At 32.7% G+C, this 23,904-nt stretch overlaps 2 protein-coding genes, 1 long non-coding RNA gene and 1 pseudogene across 5 annotated transcripts; all 4 read right to left on the reverse strand.

Annotated features, from left to right (window-relative positions):
* Positions 1-620: 620 nt before the first annotated feature.
* Positions 621-5,231, reverse strand: LOC146898490 (uncharacterized). Its single transcript, XR_015022951.1, has 2 exons — positions 4,820-5,231; positions 621-2,430 (listed from the first exon to the last, which is right to left on the reverse strand). It is a non-coding gene; the product is annotated as an uncharacterized LOC146898490 (long non-coding RNA).
* Positions 5,232-6,616: 1,385 nt separating this feature from the next.
* Positions 6,617-9,337, reverse strand: LOC146898491 (cysteine-rich repeat secretory protein 38-like). The gene is made up of 3 exons (XM_085736572.1): positions 9,334-9,337; positions 7,995-8,139; positions 6,617-7,220 (listed from the first exon to the last, which is right to left on the reverse strand). Exons 1-3 carry the CDS (start codon positions 9,335-9,337, stop codon positions 6,617-6,619), a joined length of 753 nt encoding a protein of 250 aa, XP_085592698.1.
* A 4,063-nt stretch (positions 9,338-13,400) lies between these two features.
* On the reverse strand, positions 13,401-18,181 carry LOC146898492 (cysteine-rich receptor-like protein kinase 25; annotated as a pseudogene). The gene is made up of 9 exons (XR_015023158.1): positions 18,136-18,181; positions 16,834-17,090; positions 16,157-16,611; positions 15,362-15,487; positions 15,106-15,278; positions 14,786-14,996; positions 14,209-14,446; positions 13,968-14,118; positions 13,401-13,817 (listed from the first exon to the last, which is right to left on the reverse strand). The product of XR_015023158.1 is annotated as a cysteine-rich receptor-like protein kinase 25 (transcript).
* A 723-nt stretch (positions 18,182-18,904) lies between these two features.
* On the reverse strand, positions 18,905-23,147 carry LOC146898493 (cysteine-rich receptor-like protein kinase 25). 2 transcript variants are annotated; one of them, XM_085735887.1, is made up of 7 exons: positions 22,373-23,147; positions 21,357-21,479; positions 21,101-21,270; positions 20,786-20,996; positions 20,465-20,702; positions 20,219-20,369; positions 18,905-19,468 (listed from the first exon to the last, which is right to left on the reverse strand). In XM_085735887.1, exons 1-7 carry the CDS (start codon positions 23,130-23,132, stop codon positions 19,160-19,162), a joined length of 1,962 nt encoding a protein of 653 aa, XP_085592013.1. In that variant the 5' UTR covers positions 23,133-23,147; the 3' UTR covers positions 18,905-19,159. The 2 variants fall into 2 exon arrangements, with proteins under 2 accessions (XP_085592013.1, XP_085592012.1); XM_085735886.1 differs by having other exon boundaries at positions 21,101-21,282.
* Positions 23,148-23,904: the final 757 nt, after the last annotated feature.

Below are 23,904 nucleotides of genomic sequence, written 5' to 3' on the forward strand. Positions count from 1 at the left end.
TTTCCTTAGTTCCATAATTTTATTTTTTTGTTCTCTTTCAAATATTATTCGAATAATTCTTGACTTAAAATTTCATATCATTAATTATATATTTCATTCGTTACTATGAGCCGTACCTCATAGGCTACATTATCTCTCGTTGTAGCAAACGGATTACTATGACCCGTACGTCATAGGCTACATTATCTCTCGTTGTAGCAAACGGTTTACTATGACCCGTACGTCATAGGCTACATTATCTCTCGTTGTAGCAAACGGATTACTATGACCCGTACGTCATAGGCTACATTATCTCTCGTTGTAGCAAACGGTTTACTATGACCCGTACGTCATAGGCTACATTATCTCTCGTTGTAGCAAACGGATTTTTCATATTTTCTTTTCTTTTTCTTTCTTTATCTATGAGCATGTTACTCATTTCAATTTTTTTTTCTTCATTTCCATTTCTCTGCGATTTTTTAATAATTCACTGTGAGCATATTACTCACAAGCTAGATTTCAAATTTTCTTTCAAATCATTGCTATAAATATATATATCAATTGCGCTGTTAACTTCCCTCCAACATTTATACTAACCTCCACATACTTATTAAGATAAAAGAGATTTTTAAATACACTAATTTATTCTATTTCAAATGTATTATTCATAAGGCATAATGATCATGCTATAATTTTGCCAACATATTCTAGTAATTCAAAATCACACATAAGCAATCTAATGGTATAATTTAATACCCAAAGGTGGGTTTTCTAACTAAAGGAACTTACACTTTAGTTTCTTTTGAGTCTATATTCATTAACAGTTCAATCCGAGCATCGTACCGAAAATTTGCAGCTTGGATGTTCTAACCACATTAGTGCAGATTTTTGATTCAACAACTGAAACTTGCAACGTAGTTTTCTCCATCATAACATAATTGAATTAAGCCATTCAAAAGCCTATTTCAAGTTAATTTCTGTCTTCTTTCTAATGGTAAGAGTCTCATTCCAAAATGATGTATGAATACAGAGATACGACAGAAACATTACTACAACAATGGTGCAGATTTTAATTCAGCAACTCAAAATTCTAACTCAGTTTTCTCAGACATAGAGTATCGAAATTAAGTTCTTCCAAAGCCAATTTCGTGTTAAAATTTGTCTATTTTCCAATGGTTCAATTCCCACTCAAAAACGATGCTTGTACATGCATTTACGACAATTTTTCTGACAGCAGGTCTATACGAAATTAAATGGTTAAATTTCCCTTTTTCTCAATTTTTAACATAATCCCACTACCATTAACTTTGATTTCCACTTCAGCCCAATAACAACAATATTAAGAACACCTCAACATAGTGATCATTAATTTCCCAAATTCATAGTTAACAATTTCCATTTAAAGCATAACACTAAATTCATCGCCTTAAACAACAATTTCAACTCCGTACAATCAAATTCAAACCTAAAGGAAGAAACTCACCTCAGCTGGTTCTGAATTCTTCTAGCAGTTTATGCATCAATTTGAGCTTCAAACCAATAACCAAACCCTAACTTCAATCATGCTTATGTCTTCCACCTCTTGCTTCAAAACGCCAAACCAACCAAAACAGTTTCATGACATACACATATAAAGCCACTTATTGGGCTAAAATGAAACCTCCCAAACTTCTAATGAAGATGATGGCTCGGCAGAGGAGAGAAAGGGGAGAAAGTGAGGTTCAAAGTTTATCTAGGGTGCCAAACACATCAAGGGTGGTGTTGGTTTGATTACAAGTAGCATTTATTGAGTTTTTAGAAAAATTATGATGAAGATTGGGTGAGGGAAGTGAGGACCGAGGGAGAGAAAGTGAGGAGAGATATTTGTGAGGGAAGTGTGTGGAAAATTCCATAATTTTCCCATAAAAAAAATATTTGACCACCAAAATGTCTAAATTGCCCTTTGGCTTAAAAAATATCTTGGAGATATTACATTCTACCCCCCTTAAAAAAATTTCGTCCTCGAAATTTTAGAAATTTATTTGCTAATAAGCATAAACAATTTCTCCATAATTTCAACTTTAGATTCCAACATACGTCCATTACGAACTGATTCTTTCTGACTGACTAATTTTAAACTGCATAGGTACCAGCCACCATGCTTCCGCTGCGCCACTCTGATTTATTTCTTCGCACCTTACATCATACTCCTTATATTGCGTCTTCTGTTAAGGTTTCATTCATCTTTCATACATTTGTTCTAACTGTCATATACTAGTCTGAGTTGATCAGGCTCAGCCAGACATGACATTTGGAATAAATATTTGGAACCCAATAGTCACACTACATCTTATTGAATTCCATTGACCCAAGGCACGATCTGAATCGACCTGCTCTGATACCAACTTTGTCACGACCCAAAAACAATCATCGTGACCGGCGCACGAACTAGATCATTCTAGCCCGGCAAGCCTATTAATCAAACTTGACAACTATAATAAATAAATAAAAATTCCAATTTGAATTTCATTTAAAAAATATTCACGGAAATTTCGACAGAGTTTCCCCTGTAATTTCAACATTTCCAAGATGTAAATCCTGTTTTAAAAACCTGTTCTATCAACCAGAACCTCCAAATAACATTTTATTTTTCATACTACTTATACAACTCAAATTAAAACATCCTATACATCCAAATAGTGCAAATACATCAATTGACACTAGGTTATACATAAATAAAAGAGTCAGCCATCATTCACTTAATAATCACCTTAAGGTTACAATCAACCTTAGTTACAACTCAACTTATAGAATCCAAAAGTTAAGATACTTAATTACAATTACAATTCACATCAATACTAACTATATTCTCCGATCCTATTTCAACCTCAATGATATTGATTCAAAATTCGATTTGAAATCATAAAAAAAAACTTCAAAGGAAAAAATTAACTAAAGGCATCAACACCATAATAATTCCAAAAGTTCTTACTTGATCTAGAACATCATCAGCAACACTAAGACAATCATTCAAGGCAATAAAATAAATCAATCGACTCATAGTATAACATTTCAAAGTCTAAGTCCTAATTTTGATTATCATCCCTTAATCTCTAATCCTTCTCACTATTTAAACATCTTTAGTCACAAATCATATCCACGCTATTTGATCACATCAAATCTTTAGACTTAAACCTTAATAAGAATTTTACATGGTCTTATGCATATAAATTCTATCTTATCGAGGAATTAACATAAATTTAGTACGCTATTCCTCATTTCCAACTATTGGTAAAGTGCCCCTGGAATATTTCTTCGTAGCTAACTCATTCTAAACATAATTTTCATGTTAATATGTGTATGCTATGTTAGTATTCATGTTGGAGGGTCCTTAGAATTTTTCCTTAGTTCCATAATTTTATTTTTTTGTTCTCTTTCAAATATTATTCGAATAATTCTTGACTTAAAATTTCATATCATTAATTATATATTTCATTCGTTACTATGAGCCGTACCTCATAGGCTACATTATCTCTCGTTGTAGCAAACGGATTACTATGACCCGTACGTCATAGGCTACATTATCTCTCGTTGTAGCAAACGGTTTACTATGACCCGTACGTCATAGGCTACATTATCTCTCGTTGTAGCAAACGGATTACTATGACCCGTACGTCATAGGCTACATTATCTCTCGTTGTAGCAAACGGTTTACTATGACCCGTACGTCATAGGCTACATTATCTCTCGTTGTAGCAAACGGATTTTTCATATTTTCTTTTCTTTTTCTTTCTTTATCTATGAGCATGTTACTCATTTCAATTTTTTTTTCTTCATTTCCATTTCTCTGCGATTTTTTAATAATTCACTGTGAGCATATTACTCACAAGCTAGATTTCAAATTTTCTTTCAAATCATTGCTATAAATATATATATCAATTGCGCTGTTAACTTCCCTCCAACATTTATACTAACCTCCACATACTTATTAAGATAAAAGAGATTTTTAAATACACTAATTTATTCTATTTCAAATGTATTATTCATAAGGCATAATGATCATGCTATAATTTTGCCAACATATTCTAGTAATTCAAAATCACACATAAGCAATCTAATGGTATAATTTAATACCCAAAGGTGGGTTTTCTAACTAAAGGAACTTACACTTTAGTTTCTTTTGAGTCTATATTCATTAACAGTTCAATCCGAGCATCGTACCGAAAATTTGCAGCTTGGATGTTCTAACCACATTAGTGCAGATTTTTGATTCAACAACTGAAACTTGCAACGTAGTTTTCTCCATCATAACATAATTGAATTAAGCCATTCAAAAGCCTATTTCAAGTTAATTTCTGTCTTCTTTCTAATGGTAAGAGTCTCATTCCAAAATGATGTATGAATACAGAGATACGACAGAAACATTACTACAGCAATGGTGCAGATTTTAATTCAGCAACTCAAACTTCTAACTTAGTTTTCTCAGACATAGAGTATCGAAATTAAGTTCTTCCAAAGCCAATTTCGTGTTAAAATTTGTCTATTTTCCAATGGTTCAATTCCCACTCAAAAACGATGCTTGTACATGCATTTACGACAATTTTTCTGACACCAGGTCTATACGAAATTAAATGGTTAAATTTCCCTTTTTCTCAATTTTTAACATAATCCCACTACCATTAACTTTGATTTCCACTTCAGCCCAATAACAACAATATTAAGAACACCTCAACATAGTGATCATTAATTTCCCAAATTCATAGTTAACAATTTCCATTTAAAGCATAACACTAAATTCATCGCCTTAAACAACAATTTCAACTCCGTACAATCAAATTCAAACCTAAAGGAAGAAACTCACCTCAGCTGGTTCTGAATTCTTCTAGCAGTTTATGCATCAATTTGAGCTTCAAACCAATAACCAAACCCTAACTTCAATCATGCTTATGTCTTCCACCTCTTGCTTCAAAACGCCAAACCAACCAAAACAGTTTCATGACATACACATATAAAGCCACTTATTGGGCTAAAATGAAACCTCCCAAACTTCTAATGAAGATGATGGCTCGGCAGAGGAGAGAAAGGGGAGAAAGTGAGGTTCAAAGTTTATCTAGGGTGCCAAACACATCAAGGGTGGTGTTGGTTTGATTACAAGTAGCATTTATTGAGTTTTTAGAAAAATTATGATGAAGATTGGGTGAGGGAAGTGAGGACCGAGGGAGAGAAAGTGAGGAGAGATATTTGCGAGGGAAGTGTGTGGAAAATTCCATAATTTTCCCATAAAAAAAATATTTGACCACCATAATGTCTAAACTGCCCTTTGGCTTAAAAAATATCTTGGAGATATTACACTTTGGGGGCTTTTGATTTTTTTATTAGTGGGCTTGCATGAATGTGGGTCTTTTAGTCTTGTGAATTTTCAAGCCCCCTTACTATGTGGGCTGGGGCCAAAACTTCAAGGCCCCATGATATTGACACCTTTAGTCATGAGGGAATTGATGTTACTGATGAGAGTAAAGGTTTGATCAATGTTGTTGAGACCAAGAAACCCTATGGTAGAGGTAGCGGATTTACTCCTCAGGGAGATAAAAATGGTAAAGGTCCTCCATCTGTTTGCACCTTTTGTGGAAGAAATGGTCACACAATTGGCTCATGCTATAGAAAGCATGGTTTTCCTCCAAACTATGGTAATGGTAAGTTCTCCAATTCTAATGCAAACTTTGTGTAAGCTAACCAAGATCCTGATGAAAGTTGCAAGCTAATCAAGATCATGATGAGAAGTTAGATGCTGGAATAATATGTCTACCTTTTGTGACTTCGAGTCAGCAAACTGCAGATATCTTTACCGAAAGCTTGGCAAGACCCACCTTTGAGCATTTGATAGACAAGTTGGGCATGATAGATATCTATGCACCAACCTAAGGGGTGGTGTTGGAAAATACATCAATAACTTATATTTCCCTATGTTATTGTTCCCTATGATATTATTTTCTAGTCAAGTCTAGAGAATTCCATTGTCATTTTTTCCAATGTAACAATTTTCCAGGTCTAGGAGAACATTAATTGTATTCTCTCTATAAAAACCAGCCTTTGACCGAGGAATAAATCATCAAAGTATTCACCCATTATCTTTCAATAGAAAGGTTCAAGGTTTGATTCCTACAACTAACAAATTTTCCCTCAACCCTAATGTACTTGCAGTGAGTACAATATCTAAATATATGGTTTAGAACTGTTTAGGTCATGCCTTGATAATGCTCTCAAGGTAGCCTTTCTTGGGCTTGGTTTTCCGTGACTTAGGCCCCAAGTAACTTGGGTCCTAAGTCACGTTTAGAGCATTCCAGATGCTTTTAGAAGCTCTTTGAGGCGACACCTTTAGAGGGCTCGCTTAGGGCTCTTTCGGCCCTTCTAAAGGGCAATGTGCCCTTAATTATATATTGACGGTCCACAACCTCCCAAGCACAAGTCTTGGGACAAGGCGAAGTGATTAATTATGAAATTGATGGTCCACCTAACAAATTAATCACTAACATTTTCCTATAAAAAGAAAAGCTCAAAAAAAATTTGACCTATGACATCCAGCTGAATTGATGGAACAAAATAAACTACAAAGATCAACATGATTTTATCCATATATTGATCCATAATTTTCATAAATCTAAAACATGATGATATTGATGTTACCTTGATTTGGCTTAAGAGAAAAGGATCCTGTTTGGTCATTTAACTGGAAGAACTTTTGATCATCAAACTTGATCCCACAACTTGGAACCACAACTTCCCATGCTACCCCACAACACTTGGGAACTAAGTCCAACACAGCCTCCAAACACTGTCTGCACCCATCCTTATGAAGCTCTCTAGCACACTGCAAAAATCCATATCTTTTGCCGGTCTCATTCGAATAAAACTCACTCGTTGCCCATGAGTAATTAGTCTCTACCGTCACTTTTCTTATCAAAATCCCTATGTAATCCTCTACTTTTGTAAGTTCAGTTGAGTCTTTTATCTTTTTCGATCCAGTAGCATTCCATGACGGTGTTACTGAAACATTTCCAAAGAAATTCTTGTTAGAGTAACGGATTATACATACATCATAAAATATAACAGCTGTGACACTGTTGGGACAACGTTGAGCAATTTCTTTGACAGCAGTGTTGATACCATAGTCACAGAATTCGCTGCCTACCAAGGGAACCGCGAATTGGTTCGTGCGTACCGGTTCGCGGTACTTTGACGAACTGGTTCGTCTGAATTCGCGTCTGAATTCGCAGTAAACAACGTACCGGCAAGATGAAGAGAGAACCGATCAAAAAATATCACAGTTTTTCCCTTTTTCAGTTTTGAATTGCAGTTTAGGGTGAAGAAAAGGGACAATTTCATGAGTTTTCATCATTCGTTTGTTAATTGTAAATTGAAATTGAAAGATAAATCAACAAATCTGGAGAAAGAAGAATTAAAGAAGAGATTCAAAGAAGATGAATTTTTTTTCCTTTTGTTCTGCAGATGAAGATGAAGTGTTAAGAAAGAGAAAAGAGTTTGTGTTTAGCCAAACAACAACCACATGCGTCTTTTACCGAAGTCCAAAACAAGTGCCAATTTCCAATACAATCTATTTATTCTTCTCTGTTTACAAGGTTTCTCTTCACTTTTCAAGATTCACAATAACTTATTCCTTCTTTTTTTTGGGTACAAAACTTATTCAACTTTATTTTTTTTGTTACAAGGAAGTCAACTTTATTTAACTGACCTTCAAAAATAACTTTATTTAAATATTTTATGTGGTTATCTTATTTATTATATTGAGGATAAATATTTCAAAATCTTTATTTTTGTAACTATATTTTTATTATATTAAGGATAGATAACTTTACTATTTGTTGGTTTGAAAAAACTAAAAAATATTTTTATTCTTAGTATACAAGTTATTATATTTTAACAAACCACGAACCCATAACGTACCAACTCTCTATACCCCTCGCGTACCGAATTCTTTTAAGAGTTGCGTACCGCGTACCCGAATTCGTACCACGTACCGAAGCGAACCACGAACCGTGTGACTATGGTTGATACAAAATTGACAGAAACTTCCTGTGACGTCAGCCCGACAATCGTAGTTCCCATAAACATCATCACTGGTGTTGTTGTTGCTGCCTATTTTGTTGTTGTTAAATTCTGTTCCTGCTGCAGAATCAGAGTTTATCCACAAGAGTAATTCATTTACGTTGGATTTGTATGAAGCTGGGAGAAATTTTTCTGTTGAGTTTTGACAAAAATTGTACAAGAAAATAGGAACTTGTGCATTTATTGGTGTGAAGTGGAAGAGAAAGAGGAGTAGGAGCATGAAGTTGCAAAAGGTGATGCATGACATGTTGAGTTGTGATTTGTGGTGCTTTCTTGGTGTATAGTGATTAGAGATTGCTCTTTTAATTTATCGTCAATCTTATGTGACAAGAGATAGTACGACTACTTTATGTTCAACCATGCATTTAATGTATGAAGATTACATAGCAGTCTCTCATGAATAAAAACTAATAATCATACTCATTGAATCAAATATGTTTTGACTTTTGTTGATATATATTGAAAGGGTCTCACAAACTAGTGTCAAAGTAGCAATGGTTACACTACTTTTTACAAAGAATCTAGTTGTTTTAGTTGTTTAACGAATGTCTTTTAGTTACCGGTTAACATTCTTCGTCTTTAAAATGTAGTCTTCACCTAAACACTCATTTATGTCCCATTTAATGTGTATGCTTTGAAAATCTCTGCCACATAGATCCACAAGAGAAGTGTTATTTGAACAACCTTTGGGGTGACAATTTATGTGACAACCAAAATTTACAAAGAAAAAGTAGTATTTGCACGAAAACCAAAGTAATAGAGAGATAAAGTAAAAAATAATGTGAGTATTAGAGAGAAAGTTGTCAAAAAATGGATGTTCAAATATCATTTCTCGATCCACAAAGTCGTAGGGGTATTATTTAGCAAGTCTAAAGTTGTAAGTATTTGTTGGCCTTTTGTCTTTATTGTTTTTCTTTTAGTTTTTCATAGGTTTTTTGGTTGGAGGTAATTCTATTTAAATTGTGTCAGACATTAAATGTTGGTACTTCTTCTATTAAGAATTCAAACATTGTTGGTTTACTATGTTGGGAGAGTCCAATCTCATCCGCTAGACTCAACTTTGTTGATTTTTTTTTTTTTGACAAAAACAAAACGATATTCATTCATTCAAATCGATAGAGTACATCAGATACAAACATCGCTAAAAACGTAAAGGATGAATCTGCGAACAAACTCACAGCACCCAAGTTAATAGCATACAACGGCAAATTGCCTACAAATAATATGATAAAATACAAGTCACCGAAATACCCATGCTTCCGGATCTGCAACGTTGACGCCCAAATCATTGGTTGAATTTGTAATTGACTGATGTAGATCTTTCAATAGGAATTAAACGAACACCGCGAAAAGACGCGAAATCAAACGCCGCACAAGACAACGAACAACACAACGCCGCACTTAGACGCCGCACTTTGTTGATAAAAGTTAAGTTTTATTAAATTGTTAATATATTTAACTTCTCAATGATTAATTATATATATTGAAAAAAGGGGAGGGATATTTTGACTCCAAGAGTAACTCTAAAGAGTTACTCCACATCCCCACCATTAGTTTTATCTTAATTGGACTATATTTATGTCTTATTAATAATCATGTGCATCATCATACTTGATCATTCTAACAATATTTAATTTTCCTTTTTCATACTCAATCAACATTTATGTTTTACTAACACAAATTTTTTTGGTCAAGATGTTTTATTGAGACAATCAGTTATTGGTGAAAAAAATATATTATTTTTCATCATGTTTTATTAACACAATTGTTTTTTGGTCAAGATGTCTTATTAAGACAATCAGTTATTGGTGAAAAAAAATATTCTTATATTTTATCTAATGTTTATTTAGAACAGGGCTTCGGTCCACCCTTATATATAAATAAACTATATTAAATAAATTGTTTTCAAGTATATATATTTGTACAAATATAAATTGACAAAAAAATAATTAATACAAATATATATACACTTTTTTCTTTAAAAAAAGTATATATATTTTTATTAATTTTTATTTTATCGCTGTATTAAAAAAAGTTGTATTTAAATATAAGTGTAATGTTTTGTCAAAATAAAAATAAAAATAAGTGTGATGTTTTTTACCAGCGAGCTTCTTGTTTTTTTTTTTTTAAGAACTTTAATCATATAGTTTAATATTTGAAATTTATTCTAAAAAAACATTTGATGAAACATAAAAATAATTTCTTGTTATCAATTATTAATTGTGTTAATGAAACATAAATATTGATTCAAAGCAAAAAAGGAAACCTAATATTGTTAAAATGATCAAGAATGGTGAGACACATGATTATTGATAAGACTTAAATGTAATCCATTAGATTAAGATAAAATTAAAGGTGGAGATGTGGAGTAACTCCTTAGAGTTACTCTTGGAGTCAATATATCTCTCCTCTTGAAAAAAAGTATACATCATTCAGTCACTATTATAAGTAAAAATCAATATTTTAGATTCATTCATTAAATAATGCATGTAGTATTTATATGTTTTATTAAATTGTTAATATATTTAACTTCTCAATGATTAATTACTTGGTTTGAAAACACTAAACAAAGTCTTTTAACAGGTATTAACAAGATCCTAATTAAGATATTATTAGGAATTATAATCAGCACATTGTGCAACGCTGCAGAGCTAGTCAAAGCCGTCCAATTTGATTTAGCTTAATTGAGGGAATCCCGTTGTTTTATTACTCCCTCTATTCTTTCATACATGTCTTTTAAGATCGTTATTATATGTCAATGTTTTAAATAGGCTAAATACACTTCTTCTTTTTTTTTTTTTTTTTTTGAGTTTTTTAAGTTTTAAATAAATTTTTTTAAGTTTTTTTAAGTTTTAAATAGGTCCTTAAAAAGGTAATGGTGTATTAGATTAACAATTAAACAACTTATTTGAAACTTAATAAACTTAAAGGACGAACCCGATATTTTTGTCAAACTTAAAGGATCAAAAGATGTATTTGGCCTTTTAAATATTATATTGTAAATAATAGGGTAAATTACACTCACCTCCCTTGAGGTCTTCCTAAATAGCACTAACACCCCCTCTAGTTTAAAACTAAACACTAACTTCCCTTAATTTTTAATCAAATCTACAAACACCACCCCTGTCATGTAACAGCGTTAGTTCTCTGTTAACTTAGCTTCCTTGTCGAAAAAAACTACTCCCCCTAGCATTCATCTCTGTTAACTTAGCATACAACGGCAAACAATAATGGCCACGGTGCCACACCAGGCTGTTCAACGAACTTTTTTATACTCACATGCTTCATACTATTTAGTGAATTTTTTTTTTGTGGTGCCCGGGTTCGAACCCCGGACCTTTGCATATTTTTATGCATTGTCCATACCAACTGAGCTAAGCTCATGAGGACTAATGGAAGGATTACATACTATTTAGTGAAAAATGGACTAATGGAAGGATTACATGAAATATAAAAAAATAAATAAATATGGAAAAGGAATAACAATGATTATCTTATATCCAGTGAAAAATGGATTAATGGAAAGAACTGAAATAAAACCTCAGCTTTTGAGGCGTGAAGTTTGATGCTCAACATAAAAAATATTCAATTTTAGGATGAAGGAAGTGATTGTAATTCACTTCAACATAATAAAATTGGATTGATGCTCAACATAAAAAATATTCAATTTTAGGATGAAGGAAGTGATTGTAAATTTGTAGTTCACTTCAACATAATAAAATTGGATGAATTGCTTAACGTGGCTTTTGCAGAATTGGAGAAGGAATTAGATAGATAGAAACTGAAATTCTAGGTTGAAAAAATAGATAAACCAAATTCAAGAGGATGACGAATAATTAAGTGCATCAATCAAAAAAATCTAAACAAACCGATTGAAAATCTGAACTGAACTCATTAGCAGAATATATTTTTGAAATCATTGCAAGATGTAAAATCAAGAGAAATTTGTTAATTTAGAAGAAGAAGAAAAAGATCAGTCGTGGGTAGCCAAATTATGGTAGCTAATCTCTAACTTCTTGTCATGAAAATAACAGAAAGCTAACGGTGTTACATGAGAAGGGAGGTTAATGTTTATTTCAAAACTAGAGGGGATGTTAGTGCTATTTAAGAAAACTTCAAGGGAGGTGAGTGTAATTTACCCTAAATAATAATATTTATAAGGCTTAATTATGGCGACTCTCTCATTTGTCGTCTTTGCACGATTTTGTTGGTTTTGTTTTCCTATCTTTGTATGATGTGTATATTATTTCGTGTCTTAGTGCGATGTTTATTTCATTCAGGTTTGAAAGATTACTTTTAAGCAAGTGCAAATTCAATCAATGACTTTGGCGTTGCCAACGTTACAGATTCAAAGACACAAGTACTTCGGAAACTTGAATATAATCAAATTTGTTGGCATATGTACTCTTCTGTTTTATGCTATTATATGGAGGCTGTGAGTTTGTTTGCAGATTCCTTAATTTTGTTTTTAGCGAATTTGAATTTGAATTGTATCAATGTACTCTATCAATTTGAATGAATGAATATCATTTATTTTTATAAAAAAAAAATGTGATGACTCACATTTGTAGACATTCATCAAATTTCATAATGCAATGACAAAAATGCCCTTATTATTTAAATAACTCATTATATTAAAATGAAGTACTCCATACGTCCTTATATATAAGCACATTTTGCTTTTTTCACTCTAATTAAGAAAAGTTGGTAGTGTAGTTAATGTGCCCATCTTATGTATGAATGTACGTAAAATACACTCTAATTACGTTTTTTTTTTGTTCAGTGCTATAGAATCACTAAGTTAGCACTTGATTAACTACTGTAATAGTTATTTATGAGACTGTAATACTTTGACTAACAGGAAGCACTTTAACTTCAAAGTTCAGAATCAAGCTTTTTTCTCTACATTATACAAAATGAAATTTTATAGTAAAAGTTCAGAAAGCACTACGAATAACAAAGACAAATCTGTTACACCGTGCTGCTCAGAATATAAGACAGAAAAATGCATTCTTCGAGTGAGTGTAAACTTCATAAGAAAAGAAAAAGAAAATTTGAGAGAGAAGAAATCATTCTTATCATTCATCATAAGCTATTGGTTCACAAATACAACATTATACAGCTATTACATCATAAAAATCTAGCTGAAATCAGGGAGGAAATAACTGAATGAGTAAATAACATAATTGCATCTATCTTCTAGTCCTATCAGAATCCAACCTTAGTATAATGTATAAATCTCAGATAGTGCATTATCCAATGATGGTTGGAGAGGTAATATACTTTTTCCATTATTAATTTTCAATTTATGTAACAAAATTAGTCATCAATTTTCTACCATAATCTTTTGAATTAATCAAGGCCATCTTTTTTAGTAAATAGTTTGTACAATTCAGGCTTGTTCACAGTAAAATATTTATGATTTTGTTTTTAAAAAAAATCAACTATCTAGGTGAAACACTACTTATGGGTACTTCATCAACATATTAGAACTTTTTGAATTTGAATCTTCTCGGTTTGACATTCTTCAAACTGAAAATGCTGGTTTCGTGGGTTTAGGAAGAGGCATTGTATCACTTCCTAGCATGAGAACGACGGTGGACATGGTTGGTCGATCTGCTGCATCTTCTTGTACTTCATCAACAGTAAAATATTTATGCTGGTTTCAATGTATGATTCTTTGTGAATTGGATCAATTAATCCAAACTTTTTCCTTCGCACCAAAGTTTCCAAGTCTGCATACAAAAATGAATATTTAGACACTTGAGTTGAAACATTGTTACAAAAATGCATAGATTTATATGTCATCATATATTTTTGGATAGTTGGCTAGTGACACTTGAGTTTCCAATACGTTGATGAGAGATGAGATCAAGAAAACTCACATGAAATAGAAGACTTTCCCTATGATCAGAAAGGAAGAATCCACCATTCCTTTTCCCATAAACGATTTCTAATAAAAGAACTCCAAAGCTAAAAACATCAGATTTCACTGAAAATAATCCAGCCATAGCATATTCTGGAGCCATGTATCCGCTGTTTAAAATCAATACAGCACAGTCAGTTGTGAATCATGTGAAATTTTATAATATTTTGTTTGAAAATAGATTGACTAGTAACACTTACTAGGTTCCCATAACTCGTTTTGTTTCTGTCTGACTTTGGCCTTTTTTAAATTTTCTTGCCAATCCAAAATCTGATATTTTTGGATTCATTTCATCATCCAGAAGAACATTGATAGCTTTCAGATCTCTATGGATAACTCTAAGTCGAGAATCCTGGTGAAGGTATAAAAGTCCTCTTGCGATTCCATTGATAATACTTAGTCGTAATGACCAGTCTAGTTGCTTATGTTGTGCCTCATCTGCCATGCAAATAAACATTGTATTCATGTTATTGAGGAACAAAATGGAAACAGTTATTCACTTTTTTCGTTGTTGTTGTTCTGTAGGAAAACTCACCGGTATGATATTTCAATTTAACTTTCAATATGTGAAATGTGCTTATTCAAGATTATTCGTTATAATGTTACCATTTTATTGTTTAGTCTAATTATTTTTACCTCATTGGAAGTTCCACCTTTGCTGATAGACATGTAGTAAACTACCAACTTTGTATATAATGAGAACTAAATTGGAGCAAGTACAAAAAATTATAGAATCATGAAAACAATTAGGTTATATAAGTTTTTCTCAAAGCTTACTGAAAAGGTGAAAGTGAAGGCTTGGATTTGGCATATATTGATATACTAGTATCTTTTCGCTTTCCTCAATGCAGCAACCTAAGAGTTTCACGAGGTTTCTGTGTTGCATTTTAGCTATAAAGATTACTTCATTCTTGAATTCCTCTGCACCTTGATCAGACGTTACTGCAAGCCTTTTTACCGCAATTCCTGTTCCATCTGCTAAGGCACCCTAATAGAAAAATAGAAAATAAAGTAAACAGATCATGAATGTGTCAAAGTTTTGAAGCAAAATTATATATGCATATGCAGCTAGGCTTCTTGATCCAATTTTTTCATACCTTGTAAACTGGGCCAAATCCACCTTCTCCTAACTTCGATGATTCTGAAAAGTAATTAGTTGCATGTTGAATTACAGTAAAAGGGATTGTAGGAAGGTCTCCTTTCAATGTATCCTCTCTGTGGATATGATCATGAAAATCTATAGTAGTAGTGTTCCTCAACATCAATCCACCTATCAAGGAAGCGATAAGTTTGAATAAAGACATTATCTTCGGTAAATTTCTGAAATATATCTAGAGAACTTGTTAAAATTACCTTCAGATAACCTATTCTTGCTTCTCCTGGATTAGTAGATACAACAACATAGGATTGCTACTGCCACCAGTACGCTTACTATGGTGATGATCGAGGTCTTTTTGTTGCTTGCATCTTCATGCTTGGCTGCAAAAGTAACATGGATTAAAACGTTACATTTATTTTCTCAATTTATTGGTCAAATGCATTTCACATGGACATGAATTTACTAGAAAATTTTAATTTTCACGTCATTAAAATCTAATTTTCATTGTAAATTAACCACCATATCTCATCAAATATTTGACTGATTGCCTCGAGCTGAATCAGGTCAAAATCAAAACTTTTAACTTAATTGTATACTTTCATTAACAGAATTATGTCTGCTTAATTTGCTTACAATTAGCAATTTATAGCATGACCAATTTGTTTTAGAATTTTCTGTTTGTGCACTGTACAGAGAACAAATGAAGTATCAAGGTCAAGAAGGTTTGAAATAAGATTTTGGCAGTCTGTACAATCAGGGTTTTAAATAAAGGTCTGCGACCGTGATCTGGGACTCATCATTGAGGTTTTTGATGTTTCCAAAATTGCGATTAAAACCTCATTGGCCACAATTGACCACAGTTCTCCACAATATAAAAAATCACAATCTATTTCTGTGACTGCTATTTAAAACCATGTCTGCAATCATATAAATTCATTAGTGGTTGTTAATGGAGTTGAAGTCACTAAATTCTGATGAGTCGGTATCGATTTATATCTAATTGCTCCACTTTGCAATCTAAACCTTGAAAGGAATAGAAATTAACAAGCCATATATTGATGTTACCTTGAAAGGAGGATCCTGTTGGTCATTTAACTGAAGGAACTTTTGATCATCAAACTTGATCCCACAACTCGGAACCACAACTTCCCATGCAACCTTTGTCCCACAACACTTGGGAACTAAGTCCGACATGCCAAACAGTATCAAGGTCTTTAGCGCACTGCAAAAATCCATACCTTTGACCAGTCTCACTCGAATTAAACTCACTCGATGCCCATTTTCTTATCAAAATCCTTATGTAATCCGCTTCTTTTGAAAGTTCAGTTGAGTCTTTTATGTTTTTTGATCCAGTAACATTCCATGACGGTGTTACAGAAACTTTTCCAAAGAAATTCTTGTTAGAGTATCGTATGATGCATACATCATAAAATATAACAACTGTGTCACTGTTGGGACAACTTTGAGCAATTTCTTTGACAGCTATTAGAGTATGAATAATCAACTATAGTTAGTTGATAGGTTAACTAGAGTTACCAAGTTGGTTAGGTAGTTAGGGAGTTAGTTACTCCAACTCACTCCTATGTACTCATTCATTCATCTTTTATCAAATCTAGTCTACTCTACTATGAGTCACTATGGGTATCTCCCACATGAATACACCTATGCTCTCTTTCTAGCTGATCACTATGATCTTTATCCCTAGGATTCCATGATTCATAACAACAGCAGTGTTGATGCAGAATTAACAGAAACTTGCTGCGATGTCATACCGACAATCGTAGTTTCCATAAACATCATCATCAACATCAATGCTGTTGCTGCCTATGGTGGTATGGTTAAACTTGGTGTGTCTTTGGCAGAATCAGTGCTTATCCATAAAAGGAAGTTGTTTACATTGGTATGAAGTGCTTATAGATTTTGCTGTTGAGTTTTGAAAAAAGTTGTACAAGAAAATTGGAACTTTTGCGTTTGCGCATGAAGCTAAGAAACCTCATACATGTCATGGTGTGTTGTGACTTCTGGTGCCTTCATGGTATAGTGATCAATGAATGTTGTTTTAAGAACTTTTTCAACTTTAGGTGACAAAAGATATCAAGACTCTTTCAAAGTCAATTATTTAATGCATGAACATTCTAAAGCAGTCTTTCATGATAAAAAAAATTCTATAGTAGTAGTCTATGAAAATATCTGCCACTTTGGTCCACAAAGCTTTAATTTGACTATGACATTATTAGCAATTATGAGCTGGGATCATCTTCAGAAGTAAACTATGTTGTTTTGTTACTTCCTCTATTCTTACATGTCTTGTATGATTGTATTATACTACTACAAATCAAGAAACTTCTTTGATTATTAAGCAAATTTTAAATATATATATATATATATATATTAGTAAATTTTATTGGTTTATTCACCAGTGTCCTCCGTCTCGCCATTAAAGTGAAAAATATTTGATAAAATAATAGTATAATTGATAAAATAGTTGTTAATATTACGTTGAAATTTGAAAAGGATAGATAAATAGAAAAGCATTTGTTTGTCAAAAAAACTATAATTAAAAAGGAGCAAAGGAGTGTTTAATAACTAGTTCAACTGACAATGTTAATATTTTTAAATTGTACATTTTGACCAGGGTTCGAACATGGGACCTCAAAATTGTATGAGTAAGTTTCAGCGATGCTTCTCACGCGGAAAAAAGGAACAAAAGAGTTCTTGAGGAGGTGTAATTGGTGCACATTAAATTACTTTGAAAGAATTGCAATTGTAGTTATGGCGCAGCCGGTCACGGTTATAATTTTGTAAAGCATGCATGCTAGCAATGATAAGGGAAATATGTTTATTGGCTTTTAATATGCCAGCTGAAGAAACAGATAGATTGATTGGTAATATGTTCATTCAATCTTCAATTATTTGATCTAGTTGCTTTGCTTGCCAAAACCATCCGTGGAATTCAAATAAAAATGAGAGAAATGGGTCCTTCATTAATTCCTAGCCAATCAATGCTTGTTGGAAATGTTATGAGTACCATTAATGCTGATGAAACAATAATGCAAAGGAAGCTGCCTAGACATGAAGGTCAAATAGTTGCATATCAGGACTAGCGATCATATTACTCTAAGTCGGAACTTTCAACGCGCATGTAACCTGTAAATAGTTCATGCTCTCAAATACCTCATTTTATGTTACTGATAAAGTTTTTTTAGTTTTTAAATTTCTTCTGTTTTATTTTTGGATTATAGTTTATACAAATAAAGTAAATAACTATTCACACTCGTAATTGCTTCGTTGGCACAAAACTCATGGCCTATTTTTCAGTTGGATGTGAAATCAACATTCATACATGGTGACTTGTCACTGCAGCTAACCTCCTTATGGTTATGTCAAACTTAGAAGTGTAAATAAATAGATAGTGGAAAATTGCTTTTTGTTTATTTATATGTTGATACTCTTATATTCACCCGAAATGATAGTACCATCTTTGAAAAATTCAAAAAAATCACTGCTGGTCAAATTTGATATGTAGAATCTTGGAAAAGTTTAGGAAATAAAATTGCTTGGCTTTATGGTTAGCGATTATGCAGAATATTTTGATAATTGAAAAAGCATTTCGTCACATGTTTTCATGCTTGGTTTTGAGCTGTGTCAACTGTCACTTTATCAACAACCAGAGTTTGTTGCTCCGACAACATGTGCTTTTTCAAAGAAGCAATCAGCTATCACTTTATCAATACCTGTAATGTGACCTAATTCAATTGACTCGTAATTTGATTAAAAAATGAACAAGTTCCTATCACTAGAGGAAAAAAAAGGTCTATTTCAGCAGCCAAGGAAATACTGAATGCCTTTCCCAGTTGCATTCATTATTTTAAATATAAAGCCAATATATCATCATCCAAAAAAAAAATAAAGATTCACAACCCTAAAGAGAGTTGTTTGAAGCTAACAAAATCTCTTTAGAGCTTATGGTGGTTGATGCACGTTATAGAGAAACACCTATTTTGAGATTTCCTATAAATTAGAAGCTAATTTAAACTACAACATAAGATCAACTATCTTGGTATAAAACTAGTAATAGTAAGTTTGTTAAGCGAGTTATCGTTGTAACTTTTTGAAGTGGAATCTTCATCATTGAACATTCTTCCGACCGAAAATGCTGGTTTTTTTGGTTTTGGAAGGACCATCGTGTCGCTCCCTAGCATGAGAACAATGGTGGACATGGTTGGTCGATCTGCAGCGTCTTCCTGCACACACAGTAAACCGATGTGTACACACTTCATAACTTCACTTTCGATGTATGATTTTCTTTGGATAGGATCAACGAATTCCCAACTCTTCCCGTCACACCATAGTTTCCAAGTCTGCATACAAATTTGAATATGCAGACATTAAGTTGCAACATTTTGTTAGAAAATATGGTGAAATGAAAATTTTCATTTTTGGGTAGTTGGTTCATTAGAAACATATTATATATACTAATAATTATTTACTTTTTTGGTGAGGGGCATGTAATGATATTTGAAGGTATTAAACCTGAAGCTTGAAACTGAATCTTTATTGTGAACTTTGGTGGCGTAGGAGTAAAATTCAAGATATGTAATCAAGTTCCCTTTTCTGGTATATAACGGTTCGCTTTTGATGGCCTCTAATATCCCTTTTGATGCAAAATAACAAAAAAGAAGGAAACCTTATTTTTGGTGAATAATAAAAGATAAGAACTTCAGGTCATTAGAAACAGTTTGGCTCGCAATAAACAGTTCGATTTGGAAAGGTGCAGTTTGGATTTCTGTACAGGTTTCAGTTCCGTTAAGTTGAAAAATATAGAGCCAATTTAATGAACCATTATACCAGTTCAGTTTGGTTCGGGGTGAACCATTAACGATTCTGTTTTTTCCAAACTTCTGTAATCGTTCGGTTCAGTTTTATTTTGAAACAAACCACGAAAAGTCCTAGCCACTACGGCCAAGTGGTCTAAAATTTCATAGTTCATATCTTACAGACTCTCATTTATATATTAGCTTTGTTTTATATCCAAGAGGATCTCATTTAGGGTATGCTAAGTTTCATATAAGTATATAACTATTTATATATTTGTGAGTAGCAAAACTTACATATAAGAGAAGTGTTTGCCTATGTTCTGAAAGAAAGAATTCACCATTCCTTTTTCCATAAATGATTTCCAATACGAGCACTCCAAAGCTAAAAACATCAGACTTCACGGAAAATAACCCAGCCATAGCATATTCTGGAGCCATGTATCCGCTATTTAAAATAAATGGAACTCTGTCAGTTGTGAATAATATGAAATTTTCTGATACCTTTTTCATATATAAAGTAGAGTTGTCAATGACACTTACTAGGTTCCCATGACTCTTTTTGTTTCTGTCTGACTTTGGCCCTTTTCAAACCTTCTTGCCAATCCAAAATCAGATATTTTTGGATTCATTTCCTCGTCCAAAAGAACATTGCTTGCTTTCATATCTCTATGGATAACTCTAAGTCGAGAATCCTCATGAAGATATAACAGTCCTCTTGCAATCCCGTTGATAATGTTTAGTCGTAAACTCCAATCTAGTTTATTATGATTTCCCAAATCTGCCAAGCAAAACTAAATTGGAACAAGAGAAAATATAATCATGAAAGAAAGTGAGATGAATAAAGTTCTTGTGAAAACATACTAAAAAGGTGAAAGTCAAGGCTTGAATTTTGCATGTACTCGTATACTAGTATCTTTTCATTTTGTTCAAAGCAACAACCCAAGAGTTTCACAAGGTTTCTATGTTGTAGTTTTGCTATGAAAATCACTTCATTCTTGAACTCCTCTAAACCTTGACCGGAAGTTTCTGAAAGCCTTTTGGCCGCAATTTCAGTCCCATCTGGTAATGTACCCTGACGAAAGATCGAAACAAGAGAAATGAGAATAGGAGTATGTCAAAATTTTAGAGCAAAACTACATGCATTGTTTGGATTCTAGATTCAAAATTCTTTCAAACCTTGTAAACAGATCCAAATCCACCTTGTCCTAATTTAGTTGACTCTGAAAAGTAATCAGTGCTTTGTTGAAGTACAATTAAAGGGATTATTGGAAGGTCTCCATTCAATGAATCATCTCTTAGAACATGACCATGAAAAGCTAGAGGAGTGGTGCTCAACGTCGATTCACCTACCAAGGAAGCTAGTAAGTTTGAATAATTTTGAAATTAGGATTGAAGAACTTTAAACATGCGTGTAATAACTTGTTATAAGTACCTTGACTTAACCTATTATTCCTTCTCCATGAGTAGTAGACACAAGTTAATAGAGCTACTGCCATTAGTACACTTACTAAGCTGATGGTCAAGGTTTTTTTATTACTTGAACCTTCCTTCTTGGCTGCAACAATGACATGTATTAAAATGATGCATTTCTTTGCTCAATTTATAGGTTGAATACATTTCACATGGACATGAATATAGAAGAAAGTTATAATCTTTCAAATGCACCATTTCTTTGCTCCTTTAAATCGTAGTTGTACTATATATATTTCTTGTAACACTGCAACCCTAATTCTCATCGGAACTATAGCTTCTCTATAGTCGCAGAGGTAGGCACAATTGGCCGAACTGCGTTAACAAACATCGTGTGTTCGTTGTCTTTCTCTTTCGTTTTCTTATTTTATCTTTTGTTACAAGTTGTTGCTCTAACAAAATCCAACTAAAATATACATTCAAATTTGAGTGACCTAGACCCAACAATCTCAGAAAATATTGACTCATGCACTCCAGTTGAATCAGGTTAAGATTTGAACCAAAATAGTTTGATTGATTAAAAATGACCCCTTCATTTGGTTACAATTAGCATAGCCACTTTGTTACTGAATTAACACACTTTCAATACACAGGTCAAAGAACAATACAAGATCAACAAGGTTTTATATTGCAGATCTAAAAGAAAGTCCTACAACTTAAATGCATATATTCATTTTTTCCTACAACTCAAAGCCTTGAAATGAGTCTTTGTTTAGGCAAAAATACATACAAAGCCTTAGAGGATATTTTTTTTAAAGGAGTTCAAATTAACAAGCTACAATTAGGGAAAAAAATTTCCCCACCCTCGATACGACTACATACGTACACATCCGAAAAAAAACACAAATTATACCGTGTTCATATGTTTACTTCAAGACAAATCATCATGTCCAGAAATATTATTTCTGGACATGTCTTATTTTTTAGAAACCGGGACAAAAACTGAATAATATCTCCCAAAAAATGATTTAACATTACCTGGATTTGGCAAAGAAGAGGACCCTGGTTGCTGAAAAAACATTTTATCATCAAACCTAACTCCACAACTTGGAGCAACAATACCCCACATTACCTTTGTTCCACAACACTCAGCAACCCTATCTATCAACTCCTTCAAACACTCTTTACATCCATTATTATCAAGATCTCCGGCACACTGAACCAAACCATATCTTTTCTCGGTATCACTCCAATCAAACACGCTTGTCGCCCACATTCTATTAGCATCCGTCGTCTTCCTTATCAAATCCTTCATCAAACCCTCGGCTTTCGCGAAATCTCTTGAGTCCTTTATGGTTTTTGGTCCAGTTAAATTAAATGAAGGAGATAAGTTGATTTTTCCAAAGAAATTCTTGTTAGAGTAACGTAGTATGCACATGTCATAAAATATAATAGCTGAGGTACCATTTGTACAAGTTTGTGAAATTTCTTTGACAGCACTGTTGACACAGAAATTACAGAAGTGTGCAGGTATGTCGCCACGACAGTCGTAATTTCCGTAAACTGTGTCATTATGATCATTCTTGTTGCTTCCTATAGAGGTTAGGTTAGATTCTTGGCCTGTTGAAGAAATAGTGTTCATCCATTGTAGGACTTTGTTAACGTTGGTTTTGTATGAAGTTGTGAGAGGTTTTTTAGTTGAGTTGTTGCAGAAAGTGTTCAATGAAATTGGAGTTTGTGAATTTGTTGGTGTGAAGAGGAAGAGAGGAAGAAGCACGAAGCTAAGAAGAAATCTCATAATGCTCTTGGTGGTAATTGACTAGTGAACCTTTTTTTTCAATATAATATATGCTTTTGTATAAATCTTTTCTTACTTTTTATCCGATTTTTCAAGAGTTTGACACTGTTGCATTCTTAAAGATGGATTCAAATTCAGAATTTCTTATTAAGTTGGAAGAATAAATTGTTATATTAATTATTGTTTCGTTAATAGTTCACAAAACAATATGTAAAATGAGATTATAAATTGTCAAGAGTATTATGACAAAAAATAATAATTTCATATAATCTTAAAACCAAAACTAAAAAGGAAGGAAATGAGTATTGTTTCTCAAATTTTTTTTTTTAATATTAGCATGACAATTTAAAGTTTGAACCATTTTATGTACTATATAGCAGTGGCCATTACTCTCTTGTTGGTTAACCCCCTCTGACTCATTTATATCCCATGCCAACTGGCCTGGGTTGAATAATCTTCACGAGTCATGACTAGTAACGGGTGTGTTTTTTAAACCACACATATATATTACCCATCATTCATAAATTATATGTCGTTTTGGAAAAAAAAATTCTCAAATTATATATTGTTTTACGGTACCAATGAACATTACTATTACTTTTCCTATTCTTAAAAAAAAAAAAAAATATTACTTTTCTTATTAGATCTTTAACTATTTATTTATCTCTTTTTCAATTCTTTAATTTATTTTTTTCATACAATTTATTAAGGACAAATTAGTAAAACAACTCATAATAACTTTTTCTATATAAAATTAATTACATTTCATAAT

Source organism: Medicago sativa, chromosome 8 (assembly GCF_051527215.1).
Source record: "Medicago sativa cultivar Bolivia chromosome 8, Bolivia_mono, whole genome shotgun sequence".
NCBI classification, from domain to species: domain Eukaryota; kingdom Viridiplantae; phylum Streptophyta; class Magnoliopsida; order Fabales; family Fabaceae; genus Medicago; species Medicago sativa.